Consider the following 18,309-nt stretch of genomic DNA (forward strand, 5'->3'; position numbering starts at 1 on the left):
CCGGGAGATGTCCCCGCCGCGGCACCAGGACAGAATGGAGCTGTGTGTCTGTGCGGGGGAGCCGCGGGACCCCCGGCGCTGCCGGACAGAGGGACACGGCCACCCCCGGCTCGGCAGAAATGCAGCTTAACCAGAGCGTCCCAAAGCCTCCCCCGGCTGTCTACGAGAGAAAAATGCAAAACAAAAAACCTTATTCTATTTAATGCTTGGTGCGCTGAAAAAAAAAAAAAAAATCACGTTATGATCTGAGAAAATATAATCACTTCTCCGTCACGTACTCAGCTGTGGAAAAAAAATATTAACATTTCGTGGCGAAGGCGCCAGCGCCGAGCGAAACCCGTCTATTCCAGCCCTCAGTGTGACACCGGGGACGGACACAGCCTGTCGCCCTGCTAATTCGGGTTAATGCGGCAGCGAATCTCCCTTTTAATTAAACCCGGGCGCTGTTCTCACGCGCACTGAAAGCACCAGAAACAACAGCCCGAGGTGACAAGGAGGTGACAAAGCCACACGCTCCGCGCGTCCTGCCCGCGCCGAAGGGTCCCGCAGACGCCCGGCTCTGCCGGCCCCGCCGCCTTCCCTCGTCCCGGCATCCATCCTCATCCTCTGCTAAATAATTTCCAACCAGCTCTTTGGGTAAATATCGAACTCATCTCAGTGTAAGAACACGAGGTCGTTCCCTGTGTACCCAGCACGGGCCGTGTCCTGCGGCGCTCACTCCGGGGGCTGATTTAACCCGGGATGGATGCGGGGTTCCTCCCGAGCCGGGCCGTGCTGGGAAACCAGGAAAACTGGGAAGGGCCGGGATAAGCTCAGCGCGGATTCACCCCGAGGGCTCGGCGGGCGGCGGTCCGGGGCTGATCGGGGTTAAAGCTCTGTTTTCTCGGCGCTCCGCTCCCGCCGGAGCACGGGCTGGAGCTCCCGGAGCCGCTGCCCCGGGACACGGGGTCCGGCACCGCGGCCCGGGCACCCCGCCGGGGCACGGAGGCACCGACCAGCCCCGAGCCGCGGGCGCTAATTACCCCGCTAATTAGGAGGCTGTCCCGCCGCTCCCCGGCCTCGCTCTCTGCCTCTCGTCCTTCCCTGCGCCGCGGCTTTTTATTTTTTTCTCTTAGCAAAATAGCAGTAATTGCATGTCTCGGTGGATGCTCTGTAATTTAACATCCCAACGGAAAACGTGGAGAAGACACTAGGGGAAAACAAGCGAAAAAATAAAATAAAGAAAAAATATTTTAAACCACAATAAAACAAAATTCTAAAATAAAATAAAAGAAATTTTTAAAGAAAAGAAAATGCTAAAATAAAATAAAAAATATTTTTTAAAAAATAAAATTTAAAAATCCTACCCGAACAATAGAGCGCTAGGATTTCGTGCTACATCGACTCAGCTCATGAAGAGCATTTTTTAAAAATACCACTCAGGATGCGCGGAGCAGAAGTTAATTAACCTTTTAGCAGCAACTAACCTATTTTCAAAATCCGAAAACATCCGAATTTGACCAAGGGAAGACCGGGGGTCTGGCCTCTCCCCGCCAGCCGAACCGTCGCGGAAAACGATGGGAGAATGTTCCCGGTACCGCTGTGCTTTGCGCTTTCTCTGTAGAGCTGCCTGGAGCTTGGTTTTGAATCTCTAACCTGCCTCCTTTGGGGAAAAAACCCCAACTTAAAAAAAAAAAATCAACCCCAAAGCATTACGTTACTCAGAGCAATAGTCCATAAAATATTTTATTGAAATAAAGTAAATATCTTCGCATTAATAAAACTGATCATAAAATGCAGTTTTCGAATAACTAGGGGCACCACAGGGTTTTAGACAGCGAGTAGATGTGGAAGGTGGGATCCAGTGTCCTCCTGGCCCCCGGGGCCGCCGCACGGCCCAGCGGCCGTGGCCGCGCTCCCGGCCCGGGGGGACCGGCGGGCGCTCCGAGCGTCCCAATGTCCCCAGGCCACTGTCCGAGCTGCCCTCCATCCCCTGGGGCCGGCCCGGCGGGGCCGTGCGGGCAGGGCCGGGGCCCCTCACTCCTCCTGGCTGACCTCGGCCGGCGAGCCCAGGCTCTCGGGCGGCTTCTCGGCGTCCCGGGCGCGCTCCTGCTCCGAGAGCTGCTCGCTGCTGGGGATCGAGTTCTTCTTCGGCCGGCCCTTGGGCTTGGTGGGGGACTCCAGGCCGCCCCCCTGCAACACCTGCGAGGCGGGGAGGGAGCGGAGGAAGGGGACACCCCAGTAAAACCGAGTGGCCCCTCTCTCTGCCGTGCCCCGGGGCGAAGCCGCCGGTGCGGGTCCTCTGGGGCTGCGCCCACCGCCCGCCGCCCCGGGCCCGAGCGGGACAACGGGAGAGCTCGGACAGGACCAGGAGCCCAGGAGATGCCCAGGCACGGTATTAAAGACCAGGGCATATTATTATTATTATTATTATTATTATTATTATTATTATTACACTCATCGTCACCATTGCTGTTATAATTATCCTCAATGTTATCCTTAAATACCCCGGGGCCGGTGTGCAGAAGGACGAACCCGCGAGGCACGGCGCGCCCAGAGGGAGGACTATTAAGAAGGGGCACTTACTATTTTCTTCCATTTCATGCGCCTGTTCTGGTACCAGGTTTTCACCTGGAGCTGGCTGAGCCCCAGCGATTCGGCCAGGTCTATTCTGCGGGCGAGAGAGAGAGGAGGTCAGGCCGGCAGCTTTCGTCTGGGTCGACGGCTTCCCGACTTTCTCCGGCAGAATGCGCCGCGTCCCGGGTCCGAGCTGGGCCGTCGCCTACCTGTCGGGCGTGGAGAGGTATTTCTGCTTCTCGAAGCGCTTCTCCAGCCCCATGAGCTGCAGCTCGGTGAAGACGGTGCGGCTGCGGCGGCCCTTCTTGGCCTTGCCCGGCTCCGGGGGGCCCGGCTCCAGCTTCCCGCGGAGGTGCAGCTCCAGCGGGAGATGCGGCGAGGCGGAGCCGCCCTGCAGCCCCGAGCCGGCGGCCAGCAGGGCCGAGCCCAGCCCCGAGCAGCCCAGGGGAGCCAGCGGGAACTTAAACACGGCGGCCGGCTCCGCCTTCAGCACGGCTGCGGGAGAGAGCGGCGGTCAGCGGCGGGCAGCGCGCAGGGACCCCCGGGGCTGCAGGGTGCCTCGGCTGCCCGGGGAGCAGCCCCTGCAGGGAGCCCTGGACTCTTCTCCTCCATCCTCCCGAGCCCCCGGTTCCGCCACCTCCGCGGTGCAGGGACACGTTCTACCCTTCAACCAGCACACGCTAATCACAGAGTTACTCGGGGGTTACAAGTGAAAGTAACGCAAACCAACCCGAAAGCGTTCCCCTCGGTGTCAACCAACAGCTGCCCGAGCCGCCTGAACTCGGCGAACAGCGGCGGCGGGCAACGGCCCAGGGTTCCCTTCCTGGGAGTTTTCAGGATATCTTCGATACCTGATAATAATTCCTGTCCCACTCCGTGAACCGCAGCCTATGATGGGGCTGTCGGGGAGCGGGCAGCGAGGCATCCCCGAGGGTGCTGCTCCCGCGGGCTGGGGCCGCCGCTCGGCCGGCTGCGTTCACTTCCCCCCGATCCAGCCCGGCCCTGCTCGGCTCGATTCCCTCTCCCGGCTCGGCCCGGCCCGGCCCGGCCCGGTTCTTCCCGGGTCCCCTCTCCGCTCCCTGGGGCTGGGGGCTGCGGTCCTGCTGGGCCCGGCGGGGGAAAGGCTTCAGGGGAGTCTCAGCGGGGTCTTCTTCACGGCCTGCCCGATATCGCCTCTCTCCCTACAGGGCCCGGTCCTGCTCCCGCCTGCCCCCGCGGAACTGAGCCTTTTATCTGATCCGCTATTCTGAGCACTTCTGAATACTTCATCTTGAAAATAAGACTAATTTCTAGATATTCTAACGCATGTTGCTCCCGTGCTCAGGGGCTTGACGCTTTCCTCTTTTTCTCTTAAATGCAGAAAATGAAACTGGGATTCTCCTTTTCTGTTCAGGTCAATGGATGAAGAAGAGCTACGGCTCCACAGATGAAGATGGCTTGGAAAGTGAAAGTTTTCGCCATCACACATTTAAATATTGGCCTTTAAAATATATTAAGTAATAGCCTTCAAAATTCATTTAACACTAGTGTTAAAAAAAAAACCCCACCAAAAAACTCCCAAAAAACAACCAAAAAACAAACCTGAACACAAAAAAGAAAAAAGGAAACAAGCGCTAAAAACTCCCCCAAACAAGAATAATAAAACCAATAACAATTAAAAAAACCACCCCAAACCTATTTGAATATGGTCATAAACTGCATTTGTCCTGGATGCCATATCCGACTGGACAGAGAATGCGGGCACCCATTAAAAAAAACAAAAACCAAACATGTAATATAATATGGACAGCAATGTTATGTCTTCCATCTTCTATATTATTGCTATATAAAAATAGCATATATTTATATTCTATATGTATTTTTCTGTTTGCTCATCCGTGGGGTTTCCAGCTCAATCTGTGGCCGCAGGGCCTCTTGCCGCCCCTCGCAGCCCTGACAGTCCCTGCCATTCTCACCTCATCCAAAAACACGGGGGAAAACACCAAAAACAAAACGACCACCACCAACAACCTTCTTCTCTGGAATCCGGAGGCCGTTCTGTGCCGGGGCTGCCGGAGCCGCGGGGCCGCTTCCCTCGGTTTTAGGCCCCGAGCCCCGGGCTGCTCGCGGGGATGCGCACGGCCGGCAGAGCCCCGCAGAAAGCTTCGTAGGCAGAATTCCCAAGTTTTTCTCCGAGGAACCCGGCTCCCAAAGGCGCTGGAGACCACCGGCGGGCGATGTCTCCCCGCCTGCCGCCCCCAGCCGCCCCCCAGCCGCGGGGAGCCCCCCGGGACGTACCGAGGTGGTTGTGGTAGGGCCGGGCGGAGAGCAGCGCCTGCACCCCGAACTTGAGCAGCTCGCCGGCCGGCGCGGCCCCCTTGGCGTCCGGGGGGTCGGTGAGGATCTCCTCGATCATGAAGCTGCGGTAGCGGTGGGAGCGGTGGTCGGGGAAGGCTTCGGCCGGGAAGTAGCGCGCGGCGCCCAATTCCAGCGGGTGCTGCATCCTCGCCGCCCCCGGGGCGCGGGGGGACCCCCGGCCGCCGGGGCAGCCCTAGCGCAGCCCCCCGGCCGGCAGCCGGGCAGCGGGGGCTCTGCCCATCGCCCCGCCGCCCCTCCCCTGGCCCTGCGCGGCGGCCCGGAGCCGTCCCCGCCGCCTGCACACGGGGCGCGGCACCGGGCAACGTCTGTCTCCCCGCCCCGGGCCCGCGGCCGCCGCCTATTATACACGGCCGGGCCCGGCGGGGCCGTCAGCGCGGCGGGGGAGGGCGCGGGAGGGGCTGCGGGGGAAGGAAGGGGCCGGGGCGGGCGAGTACCTGGAGCGGGGGTTACAGCCCAGCATTTGATCCCCCGCCATATAAAGCAAATTACCCGTTCTGCTCGCTGCGGGAGAGCAGACACCCAAACAACCCTGGCCCTTTTGAAGCGCAGCCCCGGCCCCGGTCCCGGCCTAATCCTTATGACCATCCCTGTCCCCGTCCCCAGCCCCGTCCCCGTCGCCATACTCATCGCCACCCCGTTCCCGTCCCCACACCATTCTTCCGTCCCTTTCCCATTGCTGTCCCAACCCTCGCCGCCCTCCCCATCCCCTTCCCCGACGGGTTAACCGCGGCTCCGGGGCACCCGGGCTGATGGAGGCGGGCACGGAGCCGCACGGACCCTCGGGGGGCCGCAGCCCCTCGGTACGGGCGGCTCGGAGCGCTCGGGGCAGTCCCGGGGCGGGGCCCGGGGCCCGGGGCCCGGGGCAGCCCGAGGGCAGCGGGGCCGCGCTGATGGCCGGGGCTGCCCGTGGAGGGGCCCAGGCCCGGTGCCCTCAACTCCGGGCTCCCTCCGAGCCTCGGCCAAAGCGGTGTAAACATCTAACAGGAGCTGGTCAGCTTCCAGCACGGAGCGGAGTCTTCCCCGGGACTTTTAGATCATTTACACGAACGATTTGCTCGGTACAACGTGATTCATTCTGTTGCCTTTAGCCTGTGTCACGCACCACAGCAGAGACCCACGGGCCGCCCCTGCTCGTTACTGACGCGCTTCGAGCCGGATTCGTGTGCGGGAGCCCGAACGCCCAAACCCTTCCCGAAAATGCCGGCGCTGTGGATTCCGGGGGGATCGCTCCGGAGAAGCCCCGGCAGACCGGGCGGGGGTCCCACGGCGTGAGGCGGGTTCGGCTGCGCTCGGACCCTGCCCAGGCCGGAGCTGCCCACCCGTGACCGCGCCCGGCCGCCAGCGGAGAGGGCCGGGAGAGGGGCTCATCCACCCGGCAAGGGAAGTTCAGCCTCGTTCTGTACAATTTTGGACCCAAAAAAGAGGGTTCTGCCCCTTTCTCGGCTGCTGCGAGGGATGCGCAGAGGAGAGCGGAGCAGCCGCGATATCCGGCCCGGCTCCGGTTCGGAAGCCCCAAGCGAGAGGGGACGGCCACGGGAGTCACCCGCGGGGGCGAGTCCGAGCCCTCCGCTGCCGTCGGGGCAGTGTCCGGCCAACTTCCCCCGGCCCAGTGCGGGCTCCAGCGCTCCCCGTGGCTCCCGTCCGGCCACACGCCCCCGCGGAGACAGAGAACAGCCCCGGGGGCTCCGCATCCTCCGGCAGCCGCGGCTGCACAGACCCCCGGCCCATCGGGACCCCGGCCCTGTAACTTGAATTAAATATCGAGACTGGGGTAGGCGGAGGCGTTCAGGGAACTGCGGAGAGCACGAGGCCGCCCTGCTGCTCCTGTCAGCGCTATTTGAGTCCTGCTGCCGTTTCTCTGTACTACTCACCCCTGCATGCGACAACAACGAATTAATTTATGCTCTGTACTTCACTGCCTGCCCACATAACCTGTTCCATATGGTTACTGAGACTCGTACGGAGCAGTTGCGCGCGGATTTGTTCTGGTTTCTCCACGTTTCTTCAATTTAAAATTCCGCCACTCGCTCTGTGAAGCACTAGCGGGCAGAACCCCCGTTCGCTGCCCGGGTGCTCCCTGCTGTTAGCGGGCTGTCATTTATTCAGACATCATCTCCGTGTGTGCACCGCCAACGAGAGCGGGGGCTGTGCCCGGGAGCCGCGCTCCCCTCCCGGGGGCAGCAGCGGGAACCGGAGCCCACCGAGACCGGTCGCCTCCATCCCTCCCCCGAGTCCCCAAATTCCTCCCGGGAATGTCGGGGCAGCCGTGCCCCTGTGCACACCTGCACTCCGGGGAGCCTCGACCGAGACCCACAGGGCCCCAAAAACAATCAAAAATCCCAGATCCAAATCCTCCCCGTGTCCTGGCGTGGCCGTTCGTCCGCCAATCCTTTGTCCATCTGCTCTGTTGGGATCACAAGGTGTTCCCACGCCAAGGTGCCCATTTCCTTCGGCCGAGGCCAGAGAGGCCATCGGAGCTAATACCATGAAACGAGGAGAATAATTATGAGTAAAGTGAGAAGAATTTTGGACACATTCAAGCGAGCAGGCAAATCCACATCGGATTGTTTAAACAACCTCACCCCCGAGACCAGCGCGCTCATAAACAAATAGCGCACGTAAAAGAAATTACCCACGCCTCCCCTGAATTTTTTGTTTCTTCAAAATAAACCAAAGCTCAAGAATAACTGTAAATAATAACACTTCCACCCCCACCCGCGAGCAGGTTAGGATCAGAGCGGTCCAGAGCCAGGATCATCGCCCATCACACGGCATCAACTCAGATAATTTCAGGTTTTATATTCCGTGGGATCCATCTGCCCCGAGGCTCCTCGGGAGAGCAGCCGGGCAGGCACGGACGCTCGGCGGATCCCACATCCTCCCCGGGGCAGGCCCACAGCCCCCGGGCTTACCGAAAAAAATAAAATAAAAAATTAGCATTTCTGAAAAAGCTCCAGTTGAAAGATTTCGATGCTGCACTGAAGAAAGAGAGGGTGAACTTCACCATCCGGCCGCAATCACGGTCAGGAATTTGAAATCGTTAATTTGCATATTATTATTATTATTATTATTATTATTATTACTTTTAGAGCTCCTGAAGATTGTCTAATTTCCTGTACTCATATAGACCACGTAAACGCGTGCTTTTGTTTCACATCGATTTGGGCGGTAGATTCACGCAACCACTTTTATAAAAAGCAGCGTCTTAGAGTGGGAGTCCAGAAAAATACGAGGGTTTTGGGGACCCACAGCACGATCAAGCTGCAGGGCCCAGATTTTATGCACTTTTTTCCCTCTCAGCAACCAGAATGGAATCACCTCTATTTGCAAAATCGCTCCTCATTTACCTAGGGGCTTTTAAAAATTCTTGGTTTGCTGCTGTTGTTTTGGGTTTTGTTTATTTGTTTTGCTTAGGGTTGTTTTGTTTTGGTTTGGTTTTCCTTGAACCAGGTACAGACTTTATGTTACTGCTAGAACAGACTATTTCTAGAGTTAGGGTTTTTTTAAAAATAATTTTTATACAAATGTTCTTAAGTGGTTTCAGAAACTATCGATGCATTTATCCCGTTGCGAGGCTCTTCTGATCTTCGTTTTGCTTAAAAGCAGAACGCATTTTTAAAGGCTCCTCTCGCTTTCTTTCACGCTTCAGATATTTTGATGTCTCTATTTCGGCTGAGTAACTCAGACAAGGATGACAGCTCCACCCGTGAAAATTTTGCTACGAAAAAGGAAACAAGTTCACCCAGTGATTTAAAATCTCCCCTGGGGTGGGAATACTTTTGCTCCGCTGATTCATCCCCGATTTGACCGGAGGAAGAGTTTTGCTGAATTCCCGCAGTTCTCCCGACTCCCACAGCCGTAACGGGGGAAACAGTGAAACTCCAGCTCCTAACCTCCTGGACCCCTCGGGAAATAAATATCCCTGAGGGAAATACTGTGAATATCCGGGACAGTCCAGGTGCGCACGGACCGGACGGGCATCGCGGCTCCTGCCAGCGCCGGCCGCGGCTCCGCGGGGCTCTCCCTTCGTCCCTCCCCGGGACATCTCGATTCTCCCGGGAGCAGGGGGTCCTCGTGCTCGCTCACATCCCGATCTGCTGACCGGCACCGGAGCAGCCGCGGGGCCGCTCCACAGCGTTGCTTAGGTTAATTAAAAATTGGTGTGGTATTCTAAAGTTTTTTCTTATTTTTTTTTTATTTGTATCAAAGCTCTCGATGAATTTTAAACACGACCAATTCGTTGTTTTCTCAACATCGCCTTTTTTAAAGTCCTAATGAAATGTTCCTGTCTCTGCCATCGCGGCCGGCGATGCCCAGCGCCGGGGGCACACGGTGGCCGTGTGTCCGTCCAGGGTTGCCCGGGCTGCGGGACACCCGGACCCCGGTGCCGTGCGGGAACGTCCCCCCGGCAGCCCCTGCCCTTCCCTCGGGGGCCCAGGAGGGGACTCAGGCACAGCCACCTCCCCCCCCGCGCCCTCCTCACGGCACTTAATATTCAGGAAATCCACAAAGTGCTACGACGAGAGTGGAAAACGTGACATCACGGGCTAATTGGGAAGGAGCGCTCGGGCTGGAGGAATAGCTCAGCCCTGAGTAATAAGTTATGTTTAATGGCTGGGTAAAGCTTCATCACCGGCCGTTAAACACGTACCCCTCTAAAAATGATTTTCTGCCAACACCTGGCCTCGTCAGAAAGCCAGACTGTGGAATTATCTCTGAGAGTCACCTTCAGAGGATGCAGTTTGGTTTGAGGGAGGGCTGCAGCCCAGTAATTTCCCTGCCCCTCGAGGTCCATCGTCCTCCTCCCTGCTACGCACACCCCAGCAGCTCCCACAAACTGGGTGTTCTCCATTTCTGTCCAAGCACAAGGAAACCATCCCTGAAACTGCTATCGTCCGAATACATGCCATTTCTATCCATTAGAGCAGCCAGCAGGAGGAGGAGCTCCCCAAAAGTGCCACCTCTGTCCCCACTGCTGCCATCGGGTACCACACACCTGAGTGTCACACACGTACCCAGCTGTGACACTTCTTCCCCAAATCCTTTTATTGTGCAGGGCCCCAAACAAACTGGCACAGACAGTAAGGCACACGCCGTGAAAGCCCCTTTCTCTCTCTTGCTTTTTTTACATAAAGGATTTTAAATTTTTATTTATTTCTTTTTACTTACAGTTAGTTCACAGACAAGGGGTGCAATGCTTGAAAATACAAACCAGTAACCAGCCACACACGGGGTTAGATTTCAGGCCAGGCAGTATTTTTGGGACAGCCTCTTCTCTGTGCACTGATCCCTGGCCATGAAGGGATCTGTAGGTTCAGAGTTTCTTCTCCAGCCCTGCCAGGAGGGCGGCGGCTGCCCCTAAAACCCAGCAGGAGATGAGTGCAGTGACACCTCCCCTTGGGGACAGCTGTACCCCCCTCTCTGCCCGGGGCTGCTGTGGCCGAGTGGCGCCGTGGCCTGGGGCTGTGCTCAGTGCTCAGTGCTCAGATCAAGCCCCCAGCCCACACCGAACCTTACCCGGCTGCCGCCAGAGCCATGGCCAGGAGCTGTGCAGGTGACACTGCAGGTGACACTTTCTGCAAATGACAGTACACACATAAAAGAGCAAGATAAACATCGGTGCTCTGGGTCAGTAAAGAGCCATACTCCACCCGAGACAGCACGTCTGGCTGCACTGTTCATTTCTTGGTGATGCAAGAGTTTCAGGCAGAAAACAACGATTTGTCCTTATCACTCTGTGTGAGCTGAAATGCACCCGAGCCCTGGATCCGAGTGGGAACCAGGGATGCTCTGCTGCCACCCTGGTGCTGAAAACACCCGCCGTGCGCTGAGCCTGCTCCCTGTGCACACGGCTGGCTGCAACACGACTGTTTATGGTTCATAAAATTAACTTAATGACTACATCTGTGCAGGGCTGAGGCCTTCGGTTTTTAAAAGGGAAGAAACAGAGGGAAATCCTTACACTCTTCAGTTTTATGGTTTGCCTCCAGTCACTTCTGGTCCCCAGTTCTCGAGTGCTACATCAGATCTGGACGATTTGGGTTTATAGATCAGCAGGGAGATGTTTAAATCATTAAACACAATAACGGCTAATTGAAACACTTCATTTAAAAAATAACAAGATGTTTTAGACATATTAAAATCATATTAAAGCTGGCTTCCCTGTCCCTCACAAGCACCACTACAGGTAGTTATACCCCATATTAGAGAGCTAGTAACATAAAATAGCTCTCACTAAAGGCCAAACAATACAAAACAATGAAGTGATGAAGGGTTCTTCCAAACCATTCCTTTCAGCGATTCTGCCAAATCCAGTAGGTCTTTTATTTTCCTTTCACACACAGACAGGGACTCTCACAAGGATCTAAGGCCCCTGACCCTGCAGCAGGTATTTTAAATTCTAAGGGAGAAACTCTCGCTGACACTGAAGCCACCAGAAGGAGATCTGCCATCCACTTGAGGAGAGATGAGACCGGAGTTTCACATTGCTTACACTGCAATTCCTACATCTGATATGGCAAATTTCTATTTACTGTACTCAGAACTGCATTTCAAACCCATATATGGCCAAGGCTGCTTAAGAAGTTTAAACAATTTCCCTTTCCGTACATATATTATGACACTTGCAAGTTTTTGGACAGTAACATGACATTCCGAGAGCCACTGATAGCGATCTGCCGAGCTCCAGATGGAGCGATTTAACACGGCCGTGCTCATCCTGCCGGGCTCGGAGCCTCTTCCCCAGCCCCTCTCCTGGGCTGGGGTGATCCTGCACCCTGCACCCTGCATCCCTCATCCTGCACCCCATCCCGCAGCCCCAATCCCACAGCCCCGTGCTGCACCCCTATCCCACATCCCTGTGCCACAGCCTGTAGCCCATATCTCTATCCCTCACCTCCATCCCGCAGCCTGTATCCCACACCCCCATCCCACACTCTGCATCCCACATCCCCATCCTGCACCCTATCCTGTACCCTGTATGCTGTACCCCCATCCCACACCCTTGCCCTGCACTTTGTACCCCCCTTTCCCTTGTCCACCATTCCCCATTCCCGTGTCCCCATTCCCGTGTCCCCCATTCCCCATTCCCGTGTCCCCCATTCCTGTGTCCCCATTCCCGTGTCCCCCATTCCCCATTCCCGTGTCCCCCATTCCCCATTCCTGTGTCCCCATTCCCGTGTCCCCCATTCCCCATTCCCGTGTCCCCCATTCCCCATTCCTGTGTCCCCTTTCCCGTGTCCCCCATTCCCCATTCCTGTGTCCCCATTCCCGTGTCCCCCATTCCCCATTCCCGTGTCCCCCTTTCCCCATTCCTGTGTCCCCATTCCCGTGTCCCCCATTCCCCATTCCTGTGTCCCCATTCCCGTGTCCCCCTTTCCCCATTCCTGTGTCCCCATTCCCGTGTCCCCCTTTCCCCATTCCTGTGTCCCCTTTCCCGTGTCCCGCGGCGCCAGCGCCCTCTGGCGGCGGCGGGACAGAGCGCAGGTGGCCCCGACTGTCCCCAGGTGTCCCCGAGTGTCGCAGGGCCGGGGTCTGAGGGCGGCCCTGCTGCCGCTGCTGTGGGGTCAGGCTGCCTTGGGGGTGGTCCCTGTTCCCAGTGCTGTGGGGTCACGGTGTGTTGGGGGGTCCCTGTTCCCAGTGCTGTGACAGGGGTGTCCCTTTCAGCACCTGGCAGCCACAGACCGGTGCAGGAATGCCAAGGGCACAGTGTGGGAGCTGTTTCCAGGGCTCCTGAGCACAGATCCAGCACCAGCGTGATCAAGAACTTTTGGGATCTTTTAAACCACGTCCAAATTTCCCTGTTCTCCCTCCAGCACTCCTGCTGTTGGTGCTCTGTTGAGGGACCTGACCATTGAGTCAGGAGTGGAAACTCAGGATTGGCTTCCCACACTGGAGGACTCTTGAGTGCCTGGCTCTGAGTCTTCACGGAGAGCAATCCTCTCACAACCCATGGAAGAGCCTTGGAGTTTGACATTTATATAAACATCGACCTTTTTATCCTCAGTGTTTGTTGTTTGAGGAAATCCCTTCTAGTTCTTACGCATGTATAACATCTAAAACAATTGAATTAATTCCATATGAGGGTAGAGGGGTGAAAAATCACGTCTATAGCCAAAATAGTTCAGCAAAACTGCACAGCTGAGGTTTAAGGCTGCCTCTGGTGACTTTGTATTTTGTTTAAACATTGGTGTTAATACTTCATATAGATATGTGCAGCACAGATTACAACAGTATGTGGTGTGTGCTGTATAATTTATGAACTATTAAACTTAATTCTTCTGTTTTGAGGTTGTGAGTTATAACTAAACAGAATCTAAACAGCCAGCAAATGAAGGGGGTTTTTAGATTGTTTTTTCTGGATTAAACTGTTTTGTGGGGCTGGGCAGACAGACCCAAAGCCAAATACTTGCACACTCACCCTCAGCACGCAGAGAGGTCAGGCTGTATAAATTTCAGTATCTTTTATGTTCTGCACATGTATAAGCTCTACTGGGGGGCTTCCAAAACACAGCTCATCTGGCCAGATTCATCCTGTGTGTGAGAGGAGGACCCTGGCAACTGAGGAAGGCAGCAGAGAAACTTCCCTGCTCCCCCCGAACTCCAGGGATGCTGGAAGAAGGGGGAATGGCTGTATGACACCAGGTCAGTCCATAACATCTCCAGGAAGCACAGCAGTGCTGACTACGAGTCTGAACCACCATTGCCCTGGGCAGCCTGGTCCAAAGCCTGAGCCCCATTTCAGCGAAGAAAGTTTTTGTAAAACCCACTCTAAACCTCCCTCCTTGTAAAACCCAAACCAGCCCCCCCGTCTCTTGGTACCTGGGAGAGGAGGCTGACACCCACCTGAGCACAGTCTCCTTTCAGGCAGTGACAGAAAGTGATGAGGGCCCCCGTGAGCCTCCTGTACCCCCACTGAACAACCCCAGTTCCCTGGGTGCAAGGATGAGTGCTGTGTCCCTGCCAGGCCTGCAGGTCACACTGGAGCATTTCAGCCAACAGCTTTCTGGGGACAGAAGGAGGAATCCACATCAAGAGTGAACCTGGAAGTGCTGAGGAGCAAACAGCTGAGAGCACTGCCCTCAGGGGAGCTGGCCAGGGGTGAGCACCTCCTCCAGCTGCAGCCAGCCACCATCCTTCCCTGGAGCTCACTGCTCCGTGCCCAGGGCTCAGAGAAAGCAGCGGGCCGTGGCCAAACCAGAGTGTTCCTCACGGACACCCCGCGCCTGGGGCTCTATCCAGCAGCTGAATCACCAGAAGGGCTTTTGCAAATTACGCTTCTCAAAACCTTCTGTTTCACTCTGACACGTTTGGTTGTGTGCAAGGTTTATGGGGAGATGGAACAGGAGTTAATTACACGGGGTGATGTGTCAGGAGGATGGGTGGGTTTGTGGGGGCCTGGCAGCAGCCAGCCCACATCCTGCGGGAAGGGGACAGGGCACGGCAGGGAGGCACATCTGAGCCATCAGCCTGACACTTCTTTATTGCAGTGTATTTATTTTTTATCATGTGCTTTGACAGGAGTCTCATAAAGTGTTATACTCCTTCTGTAAGGTCAAAGTCTTGTGACCTTCCGTGATTTTAGAGAGGAGGAACATAATTTTCGAGGGCATGTTTATTATTTCTGTAAACAGTCTGTTTTTCATGCCAAGTGAACAGTTTTTCTGTATGTACTTAGATGACAGCTCAATTTTACTGGCTCGCTTTCCTGACCAAGTCTTGCCTGCCAAATGTTTTTGATCATGTTCTGGCAAACAAACCAATATTAATAGTTGAGCTGAGCAAATAATTGCCAGAAAACTGCTGATTTCTTTTAAATCTCTTTATTGCTTCCATAATATCCCTGAATCAAATGCAGCTTCCTCAAGTGCAATTACAATTTTAAAGCACTGTATTTTTTTATTAAAAAAAAATCACTCTGTGGAGTCAGAAAAGTCACTTCCAGAACAGTTGGTTGTGACTAAGCATCCTTGATTGTGCTGCTCATGTCCCCAAAGAACCAAGTGCCCATGTTGTTCCAGCAGGACTGCACAGGCTCCTCAGTTCAGCTCTGGACAGACAGCTTCTACAGCTGTTTTTACTGGCACAGAGCTCCACGGATGGTAGTCAAGCCCTCAGCCAAAACAAATCTGTTTTAAAATCTGAACACTCCACTTCTGCAATATATACCTTCAACCGTCGTAGGCTTTGTAAGTGCACAGTGTTTAAGTGTTCATTTTAGAGCCAAACAGTTACACCCAGGTGAATGGTGAGAGCAGATTCCTGGAATAAATGCAGTAGGTTACTCCTTCCTCTCCTGCTGTGTTGGTGTGTCAACATCCTTCTGCAAGGAGAACACACACCATGCACACAGGGGGAGAAGAGGGTCTCAGAATTCCTGAATCCCGTCATTTGAGAAAGAATTCACCCTAGTCAAAGCTGCAGACTTTCAAGTTTCTTCATCGAACTTCTTCATCAAATTCATCATTATTTTGAAGTATGAAAACACTCAGACCTTTTCCCATTACTTTACCTGTGCTGTTGTAAAACGTGGGGTGATAAGTAGCTCATAATTATAAAAATTGCTGTAATGATAAGTGTGGGGAAGGTAAACTACAGAAACATCTACCCTTTTGTGAGAACAAACTCTCTTTGAACAACTTCTCACTTGACTTAGTAAACCATTGGAGCTGTATAGGCCAAAGCACAGCCTGAAGTTAACAACTGTGAATCATATACAGACCAAAAAGGTGAGTAAAAGGAAACTCAATACAAAGACCCACAAAAAAGGTCAAGGTAAAAATCTGTAGTGAGAACAAGAAAACCACAGCCAGTGGCAGGGAGGGTTTCCATGCTCACACTGCTGTGTGCCAAAGGAGAGGAGCTGTCACCAACATCCTGTCCAGGCTAAATCCCTCAGAAAACCCGAGGCAGTAGGGATAGATCATTGTTCCCAGGAAAGGTGAAAGTTCCAGGAGATTACTCAGTATCCAGAGGATCCACGAGCTCCAGTGACTCCTGCTTTCACTTGGGATCTTTTCCACACTGACAACAGCACTGCCACATCCCACTGAGGCCGTGTCCAGCCCCAGGAGCAACCTCTCCAGCTATTTTCTCCTGCCGCTGGCATTGTTTCCTTACATCTGCTGATTATCCCTCGGAGTCTTTTGTTGCCTTCCCACCAGGCTGACGTTCCTGGCAAACAAGAGAGATACTGTACAATGCACGACGGGCCTGCATAACTGCGCAAATGAAAGGCTCCCAGAGAAAACCTGCATCATCTCTGTAAAGGCTGTGTTTATGCTGGAGAAGAACGCTGCTGTCCCCTGGGAGCGAGTGGGGTGGCAGGAAACAAAAAGTGGAATGAACTGTTCAAATCACAGGATCATGGAATCACAGAAGGATTTGGGTTGGAAGGGACATTTAAAGCTCATGCAATTATGGGCAGGGACACCTTCCATTATCCCAGGTGGGTCCCAGCCCCATCCAACCCAGCCTGAGACAGTGCCAGGGATCCAGGGGCAGCCACAGCTGCTCTGGGCACCCTGTGCCAGGGCCTGCCACCCTCAAAGGGAAGGATTTCTTCTCCATATCTTGGCTTAAACCTGCCTCTGACAGTTTAAAGTCATTATCCCCTGTCCTGTCCCTCTCTGCCCAGATAAAAAGTCCCTCTCTGCCTTAAAGCACCGGAAGGCTGTGAAATCTGGTGCTTGTGCAAGGGAAGAAAGGACCCCGAGCAATTTGGATGAAAAATGAAGGTAAAAGCTTAAAGGCTTCATAGCCACGTTATGGATTATCCCCATACAGTTATTGTTCAGTTACCTGCTTGGCTGGAATCGGGAGACGCTCAGAAAAGCTGGCTCCAAAGCACAATTCCTACTGGAATAACATCCCAGGGCAGAACTCCTGGGATTTCCACTGCCCAGCAGCTGCTGAGATGGAGCTCAGGAACTTGGCAGATGAAACTCACGCTGCTCCCCTGCTCCCGGCCAGTCCAGGAAGGTGGAAAGAGGGCAGAACCTCACAGGAAGAGTTTCGGAGCTGGGAGAGGAGCGGTGCACCGTGTTCCTTTGCCACACGGTGGCACGGGCTGGTGTGAAATCAGCTCCAGCCAGGAAAGGTCCGGGCAGCCCTGGGGCAGCAGGCTCAATTTCCCTGGAGCTGTTCCTTCAGTGTCAGGCTCCAACCCGGCCCTGCAGCATTAGAGAGCCTCGTGGTGCTCCCAGGATCATCACCCGACCCCAAGGCACACTCCTGGGAAAATAAGAAGCCTCCCTTTCCCCTTTTCACCCCTGGAGTTTTTCTCACCAAGGAAAGCTCCTTTCCTTGGCTGTACCTGGAAGCCTCGTGGTCAGCCTCACTGAGCTTTCTGCGGGTTCTGGTTCATTCTCTGAAATAAAATCCCATATAATTCAAAACACAGCATTCCTGAGCATTCCAGGAGCACGGATTTCTCTGTGCCATGGTCCTGAGGGGCTGTCCCTGCTCAGCTTGTGACAGAAGCAGCCTTGTCCCCTCTGCAGCACTGCACAGGCAGTGCAGTGTTTGTGCAGCTGCACCACGAGCCCAACCAAGGACACGCTGTAGTGAAAACCTCAACTTTTTCCTTTTTTTCAGACAAAAAAGAGCAAAGCCAGCATTTATTTTCATGCCTTTGTGGTTGCATCTTTACAACAAAACAAAGCAAGCCTTGTGCTTTCTTCTATGAATTTTACAAATTCTTTGTGAAGCATGCAAAAGATTGTTTATTCATGTAATTATGTAACGATAAACACAAATTTTGGGCACGGATCACATGGCGTGATCACAGCCGTGCTCAGCCTTCCAACCCCAAGCCAGCCAAACCCTAAACACATGAGAATGAGAACTGATAGCAAAGGCACAAATCTCACTCTGTGGGACCAAACACTTAATGTGTGCCCTGCAGTTCATTTAAAAAATGAAACTTGTGAATTTTAATGACATTTTCTCATAGGCAGACACAGGGAAACTCTATTCAAATCTTTTAGAGGAAGACAGAACAAAGAGTCACACAACCTTTTTATTTTTTTTTAGTTTATAAATCAATTTTATTGTAGGAATATGTCATGCTGCCAAAAATCAAGTCATACTTAAGACACTTCACTACTAATGGGACTGACACATTCTAAGAAAAAAGCCGTGTCTCCTGTGCTGACACCTCCTTCAGCTTAGCAGAAAGGAGCAACAGGATTCTTTTCAGCATTTCCACAAAGCTCCCAAACCTGTCTTTGCCTTTAAAACAATGTAAATAAAAGTATGTAAACCCTGCTAGTGTTTAAGTGCTTGGTGTACTAAGTACACTAATTCTAGGTGCTAATGCACTAATGTGGCTAATGAGACAAAGGACACTGCCAAAAATCCGCAAGTTCCTTGAAAAGCACAGCTTAGACTTCCCAG

General features: G+C 54.1%; 1 protein-coding gene across 1 annotated transcript; it reads right to left on the bottom strand.

Annotated features, from left to right (window-relative positions):
- Positions 1–1,707: 1,707 nt before the first annotated feature.
- BARX1 (BARX homeobox 1) lies at positions 1,708–5,231 on the bottom strand. Its single transcript, XM_066195537.1, has 4 exons — positions 4,834–5,231; positions 2,766–3,051; positions 2,566–2,650; positions 1,708–2,181 (listed from the first exon to the last, which is right to left on the bottom strand). Exons 1-4 carry the CDS (start codon positions 5,036–5,038, stop codon positions 2,017–2,019), a joined length of 741 nt encoding a protein of 246 aa, XP_066051634.1. The 5' UTR covers positions 5,039–5,231; the 3' UTR covers positions 1,708–2,016.
- Positions 5,232–18,309: the final 13,078 nt, after the last annotated feature.

Source organism: Chamaea fasciata, unplaced genomic scaffold, assembly GCF_029207755.1.
Source record: "Chamaea fasciata isolate MVZ Bird 193981 ecotype frontalis unplaced genomic scaffold, bChaFas1.0.hap1 SCAF_13, whole genome shotgun sequence".
In the NCBI taxonomy this organism is placed as follows: Eukaryota; Metazoa; Chordata; class Aves; order Passeriformes; family Sylviidae; genus Chamaea; species Chamaea fasciata.